The sequence below is a fragment of the Phasianus colchicus genome, chromosome 14 (genome assembly GCF_987193195.1).
Source record: "Phasianus colchicus chromosome 14, bPhaCol1.hap1.1, whole genome shotgun sequence".
NCBI lineage: Eukaryota > Metazoa > Chordata > Aves > Galliformes > Phasianidae > Phasianus > Phasianus colchicus.
In genome coordinates, this window is record NC_143449.1 from 19391498 (window position 1) to 19402644 (window position 11147).

General features: G+C 50.8%; 1 protein-coding gene across 1 annotated transcript in view; it reads left to right on the plus strand.

The window, feature by feature from the left end:
• The window catches only part of LOC116229428 (uncharacterized), a 62410-nt gene that overhangs the window by 19922 nt on the left and 31341 nt on the right, over nt 1–11147 (plus strand). The window contains exon 3 of the mRNA XM_090150534.1: nt 2762–2963. Coding sequence (XP_090006660.1) covers nt 2762–2963 — 202 coding nt within the window. The remainder of the gene's footprint in view (nt 1–2761; nt 2964–11147) is intronic.

Consider the following 11147-nt stretch of genomic DNA (forward strand, 5'->3'; position numbering starts at 1 on the left):
GCTATGTGGTGCTTTATGAAGGCTTTGCAAGAAGTTGCAATAAATATCTTCTGTTTCTAATGTGCATACCTTCAGAAATGCAAACAAAAAGGGAGATGGTCAGCAGTCCGTGCTCATATTTAGTTGTTGCAAGCTAAGGATTCCAGGGGAAACAGCACAATAGGATCTGTAGAAACGTAGTATTTCCTAAGTGGAAAAAACAAGCAATTATTCTTAAATGAAATGACTATGTTAGTATTTCTTTTTAGCATCTACATGCTGACATATGGTGTATACAAGGACACCTCTCCCTCCTCACAGTGTTGGCTCTGAGGAGACACAACTGTGTCTGAGTGCTTTCCTCTGCCAGGTGCAGCTCCTGAAACCCTTTGGCAAGAGTGAAGAGGGCTGCTCTGCTATTTGTTTTCTACTGTTTCTTTATTAAAAAGCTCCAGAGCCAGGCAGGCTTGCTTTGTTCAGTACTTTATTGCTGCCACAGCTCACCCTGCCTGATAAATGCACTGGCTGGTGCTGGAGCAGGGTGCTGCTTCTGGCTTATCCTGCTGCCATTCTTCCCTCTGCACTGATAACGTGAGGGCCAGGCTCGGGATGCTCAGCACCAACCAGCCCTTGCTCCCACAGCTTTGCTTTCCAGGCCAGGAGAGCTCTTGGCTGCTGCTGGGTGGGTGAGCCACGCGCTTTTATGGTTGTGATTATTGCTCTGTGCTCCTCTCTCCATTTTGGAGGAGGTTGAAGAGAAAGCACTCAGAAAACAGTTTTGGCGCTTGGCAAGGCGGCTGGAGACCCCATCTGTTGCTGCTTACATTGTTAAGCTGCTCTTTGCTTCCCATGCCAGCCTGGTTTCTGTTAAATGAAGCCTCCCCAGGTCACGAGAGCCAAGCGGCTCCTAAATTAGCAAAGACATTAATCAGGTCCCATTTGGAGTGGTGCTGGGTGTCTACGCCCTCACCCTGCCCTCCATAAATTAAGCAGGTTTTATATCTTTAAGGCTCTTCTGGAATTATGTCCTCTCTGCCCTCCACCCCCTTCTCAATTGCTGGTGACAAGTATACACAGCTTAATTGGTTGGCATGGAAAAGGGCTGACATTAATTGGCTGTGTTTGGCACATAGACTCCCCATCTTGCAGTGCCTCCCAGGGATCTTATCAACCCCATCTCCGAGCCCAGCAGCTCACAGCTCGCCTGCCAGCTCAATGGGGTTTGGTTCTGTGCTTCCGATGACTGAGATTTTGCTTGGCTTCCTGGAGCTTTGGCTGGGGAAGAGCAGCTCTCACACCGCAGCTGGCAGTGTATGAGGGTGGGAGGGATCTGCAGGCATCGCAGCCCTGCGGGGTGCCTGGCTCTGCACCTCTCCCCCTTCTTCTGTAGGGTGGATGCTGAGTGGGCACCCGGCTCTGCCCCACAGCTTCTCCATAAGCCCTCCTAGGCTCGGCTTCCCTTCCCACGCACTTACACAGGGGTAGGAAATGAGCTGTACATTCATGCTCTTGGAAGCTGTATGTGTACATTGGGCCTCTGACAAGTTTAAATAGCTAATTAACTTATTTTAAGGAACCACTAAATTTGTCCCTTATCCTGATTGGTTTTTCGCATGCCTCTCTTTACCTGATTAATTCGTAGCCCATCTTCGTAATTAACGGTGTGAAAGAGAGCAGCTGTTCCTCCTCCAAACAATCTTTTCACCATCAGGGAACAATTCCTGTACTGGGATGGGCAAGAAGTTTCTGGTAGCTCTAACTATAAAAAATAATTTGATGCTTCTTTTATTACCTGGTTATGACTGCCTGTTTTCACTGTACTTACCTAATAGGGTCCTAAATAGCCCTGAATCCCTCCTCGGTGCCATCAGCAGTGCTGTATCAGTGCTGGTGGCTGTGCTTAATGGCACTGGGAGCGATGAGGCGATGCTGCAAAGCAGAGCACGGCTGAGAGGGTGGGTTTGGGCAGCTTTGCTGTATGGGAGATTGCATTGTGAGTTTCGTTAATTCAGATGTGTGACATCTTCCCTTCAGTTCGATTTCTTTTTCCAAATGGCACTTTGAGGCTCCCAGCTCCCATGGGGTTTCCGTGAGCGCCTGATACCAGCATGTTAGGAGCCTGAACAATATTCAGCCAAAGTTCCCTTTTATTAAAGCAGTCCCCTTGCTCTCAGCAGCATGTAGGAGCCTTCTTCCAGTGCAGTGGTTTTGCGCTCGGGCTGTTTGCAGGGTGCTGTCATCCCCTTCTCAGCTGCTGCTTGCCTGAAGCAGGCAGATGCTGCTCTTAAAACACTTCTGTACAAATTCCTCTGGCCTTTGGATCGTTGCCCCTCCCCCTTTTAAGCTCCTCTCAGTCCGTCATTATCTTTTCTGGTAATTACACACTTAAAGAGCAGACGATGGCTCCATTTTAATAGACCCTCTCCAGCCCAGTATAAACACACCAACACCTATATAGAAAGCAGCCCCCAGCCCTACTCAGGGGGCTTTCTGCTCCATCTCCAGGTACCTCCCATGGGGAGTGCACGAGGAGCACAAGCTGCAGCTGATGGCTTCTGGCAGCCCTTTGAGGGCAGCAGGGTGCATTCCACACCAAGGCAGTGCCAATGGGTGTGGGCAGTGGGGTTGGCTTGTTCACCCTCTGAGCCCTGTGGAAGTAACATTGAATGCAGACGAGCATCCATGAGGTGTCTAGGGACTCTTGACTCTCTGGGGGGCTGTGAAGGCTGTAGCTGCTCTCTCCTGGCCAGGACTGCTGAGTGCCAACACCGTCCTTCCCCAGAGGCAGGAAGAAGCCAGTATCAGAACTGCTAAGTCACAGCCTGAAGCAGTGATGGAGCACCTGGTGGGAAGGGAGGGCCAGCCCAGGGGAGCTCAGGTGCGTGCAGTGAAGGATTCACCCCTTCCCCGCCCTCATTTAAGGGCTGGCAGTGGAGGTGAGGGTATCTTGCTGGAGATCTCTACCTACCTGGAGCCTTCCAAAGGTAAGCAGATATTTTTCTTTTGTTTTTGTGTTTGTTGCTGCTGTGTTTGGGTTTATCCTTACTTGCTGCAGCCTAGGACTTTGCTACCCTGCTATTATTGCTGTGTTTTCCATCACATTATAGCGTTACACAGCCTGCACTGCCTGGTCACTCTTTGCCCTATGGATGGTGTCTGGAGATGCCGGGTCCATTTATAGTAGGCACGAGTCCTCTGCTATAGAGAAACAACACTCAGAAGCACTGTAAGTGGCAGCCCTGAGTCTAAACAGCAAATGATTCCTTGGAAGTGACTTTGGGTCAGGCTTTCCTAGGGCTGCCAGCCTGCCCATCCCAGCAGCACGGTGTTCTGGCTGAGGGGAAGGGCAGCACAGGGCAGGTCTCCTTGGTGTCAGATGTTGCTGTGCACCCTGCTGGGGGCTACTCTTCACTGCTTTTTAGCCAGGGTTTCAATTTCCTTTGAGCATAACTCATTTTGCCATTAAGACCTGCAGCTCTGCTGATAAAGGGAGACTGAGCACACAAGAATATAACACTTTCAGAAGGGAACTGAGGTGCTGGCTGCCTGGTCCTGTCCCTGAGCACGGTGATGTAGCAGCACAGCATCCTGTCCTGGGGGGCAGCTGTGCTGAATGCTGCTCCCATGGAGAACAGAGTGACTCCTTTCCTCCTCCTTTGGCACACAACACTCACAGCCCTCCATTGAGATTTTACTGAAACAAATGTTGTCTCTTTGTGCAGTATCTCTTGTCATCAGAGCTTTTAACCTTTGCCCTAAATTAGAATGTGATCTAAATGACAGATACTATCTGTTTTTATTATACCGCTCATTTTTTCTTTATCAGATATTATTAATCCTCGCTGCTTTTGCAATGCGGAAGCATTATTGCAGATGAATGACCTGTCCAAAGCATTTCAAGCCTGGCTCATTAGAAAATAGGTCCCAGTGAGAGACTGTGAGGTGGGGTATGGGCTTGGAAGGCAGAGGGGAGAGGAGAGTTCCATGGCTGTGACTGTGCTGGCATGGGGAGGTGAGGTTTTATCTCTTTTACGTCTCTTCCTTTTGGAATAACCAATGCTTGCCCCTTTCATACACATGGAACAGGTGAAATGCCTGGCTCCCAGCTGCTGGCAAAGGGGTGGGTACTTCTTGAGTCAAGTTTTCTCTTTGTAGCCAAAGTTTTTAGCATGGCCTGGTTTGTTCTGAAAGATTTGTGGAGATCTAGGCAGGGGGAAAAAAGAAAGGAAAAAGAGGGCAAATCTCTCCCTTTCCATCAACTCAGGCAATCAGGAGTTCTGTATTCTGAGCATTGGTAACGTAGGGCCATCTGCGCTGGCTCCAGCAGGTCCCATTCCCCAGCTCCTGTGCTTAATTGCACTTCCATTGGCAACTTCAGCAGCCCCTGCATGTGTTTCAAATGAACTCCCCACTTCAGGCTGGTTTTACACATCACCTTTGTGTGATTGGCAATTAAACCCTTCTCAGCTGAGGGAGAACTATGGCCTGTTCTCCAGCTTGTATCTCCTTCCTCCAGCTTGTTCTGCCTTTTGCATTTCCTGACATCCCTTCAGCTTCTTATCTGCTGCAAAAGTGGGTGTCTGTCCCCTCTGGGAGCCGCTGTGGGGTGCCGTGGTTGGCCCTGAGCAGTGCTGGGTGCTGGAGGAGAGCACACGAGCAGATGAGTGCAGAGGGAGATGGAGAGCAAAGGAGGGCGGTGGTAAATCCATCCCCCGGAGCTGCGGTGCAAACAGGAAATGATCTCTTAACGCTGTGCACCTGCGTCTCCAGGAACAACATCCAAAAGGGGCCCAAGCCTGCAGCAGGGTCCAGAGGAACGGTGCTCCCGAGCCCAGCGGTAGAATTTAAAGACTCCTTGGCCAGCGTCAGCCCTCACTCTGCTTCTGGCTCCTGCCAGATGCGCTGCCTCTCCCTTACCCCACAGCAAATGATTTCTGGGCTGCAGAGAGCACTGAGGCGGCAGCTCTGGAGCTGTGGGCTGGCAGAACGCCTGGGAGCTGCTGGTGCTGCCCAGCATGCTGTGGAAGCATTGCTGCAATTGGCGCATGGCTGGCACTGAGGACAGCAGTGCTGCTGATGGGCATCCCATCGCCAGAGCTGACCTGGAGCCATCAGAGAAGTGAGCTCACGGACCTGCAGCTATCCTGTGCCAAACCTCCTCATCAGAAAGAGCAAAATGTGTGCACAGATGGAAATGTGCTTATCCCAGGGCTGCACCCAGCCCAACATGGAGCCACCCGGCTTAGTCCCGCGCTGTAACCAGACGTCATTGGCCAACATGGAATTGTCAACAGGAATGAAACCAGAGCAGCAGGGCTCCTGCTGGCCAAGAATCTGGTTGGGCTGCTGGGAGTGGGTGGCTGTCAGCGTCTGCATGCATTAACAGCCTGGTGAGGCTGTCATCTGGCCAGGTGCCTCCTGATGCACAGGTTCTACAGGTCTGCTGGCTTGTCTGTCCAGAGTGACACCAACCAAAGTGCCTTTAAAGCTCCAGCGTTCAGACTTTCCCCTCACCTTGAAGGATGTGACAGACTGGAAAGGCTGGGAAGCTGAAATCCCAGCAGAAGGAAGGTGATGCCCTGCCCACCAGCCTCACCCACTTGGGGCTGGTTGCTCTCCCTTCTAATCTCTGCTTGGCCAGCAAATTCACCTTTCCTGTACAACACGAAAGGCCTGACCTTCACAGGGATGCAAAGCTCTTGAACGATGCAGCCGCTCACCAACACGTGTCCTGCCCAGCTCAGTGCTGCGAGGGCTCGGTCAGCATTCTTGAGCTCATTGCAGGGGAAGAAAGGGGGCAGAGGGATTCTGGCAGCGGAGACCTAAAGCTTGGAAAAGCCTGAAAGAAATTGCCTGCAGCTGCTGCTGCAGCGAGCACATGAGACATGACAGTACTTCTTGAATTCCAGGGCGATGGGAGAGGTGTTTTCTGGAGGCTCTCTTCCCTGTCCCGCAGGGGGTATAACAAGTGGTTGTGGGATTTAACTCTGCGATGGTGGGATTAGGCGTTCCCCGACCAGGACGGTTCCACATTCCTACTCCCTGATTTACCACTTGATGCTCTCTTTCCTTTCCCCAGCAGAAACAGCCTCGCTCAGCCCCTTCCAGTTACTGTGTTATAGGGGTTTGCAGCCCAGCATCCCCTTCTAGTGCATTTGCCTTGATTTAAGGCTTTGATTTGAAAGTTATTTTTTACAATAAGAGAAAGATAGTCCATGCCAAAAAAAGCAGTTTCATAAAATGCTGAACATGACTTGCATTCTGTAATTGCAAACCTGAGAGACTTGGAGTAATTGACATTTTGGATGTGTTGCAGAGTATCGTATTTAATCTTGAAAAGCAGGTTCCAGGCAAAGGAGGCAACTGCCAAACCAAACTCAGACTCCTTGCCGGGTCCTTACCATAACTCATTTTCAAATCCGTTCAGCACAGTCCTGAACCTAAATGTTTACGTTTTTGATTTGCTAAGATAACATTCCTGGGTCACTGAGGCTGTTTGTCAGGGATGGGTGTGGGGATGCGCCGGGTTGGAGTGCTCAGAGCTCCGGTGTGCTCCTGAAGGATTGTGCCTTCCTCCTGTGGATGTACTCCATAGGGTGGCAGGGAGCTGTCAGCATGTCCCATGGCTCAGGACCTGATGATGAGTGGTACAGGAGCAGCATGCACCCGGTTCCAGGTTCCTGCTGAGTGGGACATGGGGCTGTGCCGCTGGCTCTTGTGCTGCTGGGGTGTCCAACCATCAGTGTATGAAATTGCATCAATGTGGGACTGAACACAAATTAAATTTCACAGGAGTGTGACTCAGTGGATGTGCATTTTTGCCGGTGCATGACTTCAGTGCGTGTGTAATTTTATAAATGTGTGGGATGTGACCGATGCTCCGTGAATGTGTCTGAGGCAGGAGCAGGACTGCGGGCACAGCCAGACTTCCCAGTGAAGCCACGGGTTCTCCTTTCTTTCCCTCTGTCTGCAACTGTGGCTTCTGTAAAGTATCTGTCCCACATTATCGTGGTTTACAGCTCGGCTATAAACATTTGCTTCTGTTTGCAATGCAACAAATATAAGCGGAAATCTGCTCTCTGCTTTACGCGTCCCGTTAAGAGATACCAGTTGAAGATTTTAAGGCCAGCCCTCTTCTTGCAAGCGGACTGTTTACATTGCTACGGATTCCAGCAGAGCGAATACTAATTTACAATGGTGCAAATGAAAAGAAAGCAGAAAACCCAGGAATGTGAGAGGGAATTACACACCCTGGCTGTGGAAATGGAGACGCAGCGTTGGCACTGTGGCTCTTGGGGCGGGATGGGCTGTGGCGGTGCTCGAGCTGCAGGCACAGAGGAGTCCATGCAGGGCTTGGGGCCATGCTTGCCTTTGTCCCAGATCTTGGTGATGTTGGGATTGGGGTTGTGCTGACATTGGTGCCTGGGAACAGAGCCTCGGGGCTCTCAGAGCTGGCAGGGCTATGGAGGGAAGGAGTGTCCCTTTCCTTTCGCGGGGGGAATTTTTCCAGCTGCGCTGCCAGCATGGTTTGGGGATGATTTGGGGGTCAAGGCTGGCATCAATTGGGAAGGGGTTATTATTTGCCCAGCTGCACATCTTTATTCATAACGTGCCCATTGTTCTGAACATTTTGCATATTTCATTGTGAGAAATGGGGCAGGAAGGGGGGAAGCAGTCGACGCATCGCTGGGAGCTCGGCTGCTCTTTTATTTCCTACGAGGCAGGCTGCCGCAGGAGCCTGTGGCTGTCAGGATGTTCACATCTGTTCCTGATTTGTGGACAATGGAGCACCATCCACTGGCTGCACATGGTCGGGCTGTGACAACTTGACAGCCTGCCCAGGAATTCAGACCGAGCGGTTACTATCCAAAGCCATCAGAGTTGGCTGAATCTATATTAGAAGCAGGGAGGGGGTGGCTCATAATTTCAAAGAGAGGGAAATAAAAGGAAAAGTTGCCTTTTTTTTCTTTGGTACTTGTTGTGAGTGGCATTAGAGCTTCTATTTAGCTGGTGAGAGAGGGTGTTTGCAGAAGGAGCAATGGGAACTGGTAGGCTTCAAAGCGGTGAGGGAGTTGTGCAAAAACACATCTCCTGCTCTCACCTCCCCTGCAGGATGGAGGGTCTTCCACTGACCAGGCAGTGGCAGAGAAAGGAGCAAATGTGGCACGCTGTCGCTATAATCACAGAATTGTTAAAGCTGGAAAAGACCCCTAAGGTCATTAGACTTGAGTCCCATTGCCAACCTATTCCCACCACACCTACCTACCTGTGTCCCTAAGTGTGGCATCTTCCCTTTTCTTGGAGAAGTCCACTAGTTCCCTGGGCAGCCTGTTCTGATGCAATACCACTTCCTGAGAAGAAAATTTTCCTAATATCCAACCCAAATCTCCCCCATGCAAAGGGCCCCACGACTCCCGAGCTGGGCCTGTGGCTCCCCAACCCCTCCTTTGGCTTAGAATATGCATCTCAGGTGCAGCTCCTCAAATCCCTTGTGCCACCTTGACATTGGCTGGTGCAAGAACAGTGACAAGTGGGAGAACGGGAGACCTGGGTGCGAGCGGGACAGTGCAGGTGCTGTTGGTCTGCCTTCCCTCTCCTTGACACGCCTGCTGGGTTCTTTGCCTCCTTCTGTGCAGCCATTGGGTGTAAGTAGGTCTGAGAAAATCTGACAAAATACAAGGGACCTGAATTACATTACCTTGCACACCGGTTCTGAATCTGACCTTGGGGATTAATTAGATAAACAACAATCTTGTACTGTACCTTATATAAATGTACAAGCAAGGCACCATTAAGGATTACCTTGTCACTAACCTAAGCCCTTAGTGATTTAATTAGACAATTAGAGGGTGCTTGGGAATGCTCTCGTAGTAACCAGAGATATTAACACCATTTGTATTTATATTTAATGGCATTGCAGAAGGGATTTTAATTATTCGGAGTCTTGTCTTTAAACTTCTGAAGAAGAAATTCTCCCCTGGCCACAGCAATCTCACAGGTGCTGCCACAGCACTGACTTGGGCTGAAGGCCAGGCCCCTTCCCATGGTAAACCAGGGCTGCTTCTAGAAAGAAGGCTTTTTTGCTCATGCCAAGTGGGATTTGCCAATCCCTTGGGTGAGAGTAAGAGGGGAATACAGCCCTGGAGTACTGCAGTAATGGCTGTGCTGCCAGGAGGGGTTGTGCAATGCTGCTTGGGATGCCAAAAGCGAAGGCACGTGTAATAACTGCATGGAAGAGTGCTGGTGCATCCTATGGCCCTGGCAGGTTGCAAGGCAGTTCGGTGGTATGGGTACCACAGCTTATGGGTAAGCCCCATCCTGCTCTGCTCCCTGCTGCAATCGGGTGCCCAGTAAAAGCCTTCTGCTCATCAGCTCCAACCTGGCTTAGGAGAGGAGCCCTTGTTTCAGCACAGGGCAGATTCAGCTTCTTCCTCTTCAGCCCCAGCCACATACCCTTCCTCCTACCTTCCTGAAGATGCCATTCTTGCAATCTCTCTGACAATAATTGCATTTTCACTGTATTACAGCCCCAGTAATACAATTAAGCCTAAATAATATAGATGAAGTGGAGAGTAATCTGATTTGCTAGCTAATGTTTGAGTCAAGTAGATTCTTCTCCTGCTTTCCTGAATCCAGTTGGCTGAACCCACAGCCATAGTTCCATACTCCCTGCCCATCAGTGCAACGTGGGCATGGAGCGATGGTGATTCAGCAGGGATGGGAGAACACTCGCTTTAGTTTTATGTGTGGAAGGAACTGGAATCCTCTTGGGAGCTATAATTGAGACAGTGAATGGGATGTCCTCAGATAATCAAAGACAATGAGGAGAAGTGGGGTCAACGATCCGTTCAATGAAAGCATAAGGCAAATGATATATTGAGCAGCTCCAGAGCACGGTAATTTGACAACAGCTTGTGCTGAGCCATCTGGATGGGAGAAAGGGAGAGCTGGGGTGTGAGATGTGTGAGGTGGGCTCTGGGGGGCTGTGCCTGCTCCGTGGCTGTGCGCTGCGTTAGGATTATGTGGAAGAGGGGCCTTGGCTGGCCTCTGAACTATGAAATATCCTCTTTGGAACCCAGAGAGGGGATGCTCAGTGTGACCTGGTTTTCTGGGAGCTGCTTAAGTGGATGTGAGCTTGGTGGGCTGAAGCAGAGGGTTATTGCACACAGCTATTCAGGGTCAGGATTTTGGTATGTTGTGTAGCACTTTTCCATTTGCAAAGAGCAAAAATATGAGAGCGGAGCTCAAAAAACCTGTGTAAATAAGAAATAAGAAAGGAAAAATAAAGCCGCAGGGAACAGCCTCCCCTCGTGTGCTTTGCTCTTCCTTTTTTAGTCAGTTCTGCTTCTCGTTCATGCAGCCCCTGAGCTCCCCTGAGCTGCAGTGTCCCCACGCCAGGAGCTGCCCTGTGCGTGGGGGGTTGAGCTGGGCACAGACCTGTTCTGAAGGCAATCTGCTACAGCGGCCAGGCTGCGCTCATGTACATCAACACTGCAGAGAGGGCTGTGGTGAAATGTTTTGCAAATCCTTATTTATGGGAAAAAAAAAAAAAGACAATTCTAATGATTGGCTTTGAATTAAAAAAAAAAAACCAAACCAGTATACGGCCTTGAGTTGATGCCCTAGGTTCAGGGAGCTGCGCAGCTGAGCTCCCAGTGCACGGAGGTTAGGTGATAGCAGGGGAAATGCCAGGGTTCTTTATTCGAAGTAGATGTGCTCTCCAGGCTGCCAGACAGGGAAGGAAATTGGAAAAAGAGTGTCTTTCATGTGGGTTTTGCTCCTTGTTGCGAGGAGCCAGGCTAGGATTAGCTGTCCTGCTGGGACAGAGCCAGGCCTGCAGCCTCCTGCGGGTGCCTGGGCTTCTCCTACCAGGGCCGGGCTGGGGCCAGCAGCATGAAGGCAGGGAGCTAGGAGGAGGTCAGGAATGTGTCCCACTGCTCCTGGATGGGCTGCAGCTCACTGCCTCCTGGAGTACCACCAGACCCAGGGCTCGATATGTCCCAGTCCATCAGCAACCACAGCCCCTTCGTTCTGGGCTACAGAACCATCAGTGCTCCCCTCGCCCCACTGTAGCCATGCAATGCCCCCCCCAGCAGTATGGGGAGGAGGAGCTGGGTTTTGGCAGGGGTCGAGAGGGAGGTTTCCCAGCAGCTGGTTTGTTTCTGGCC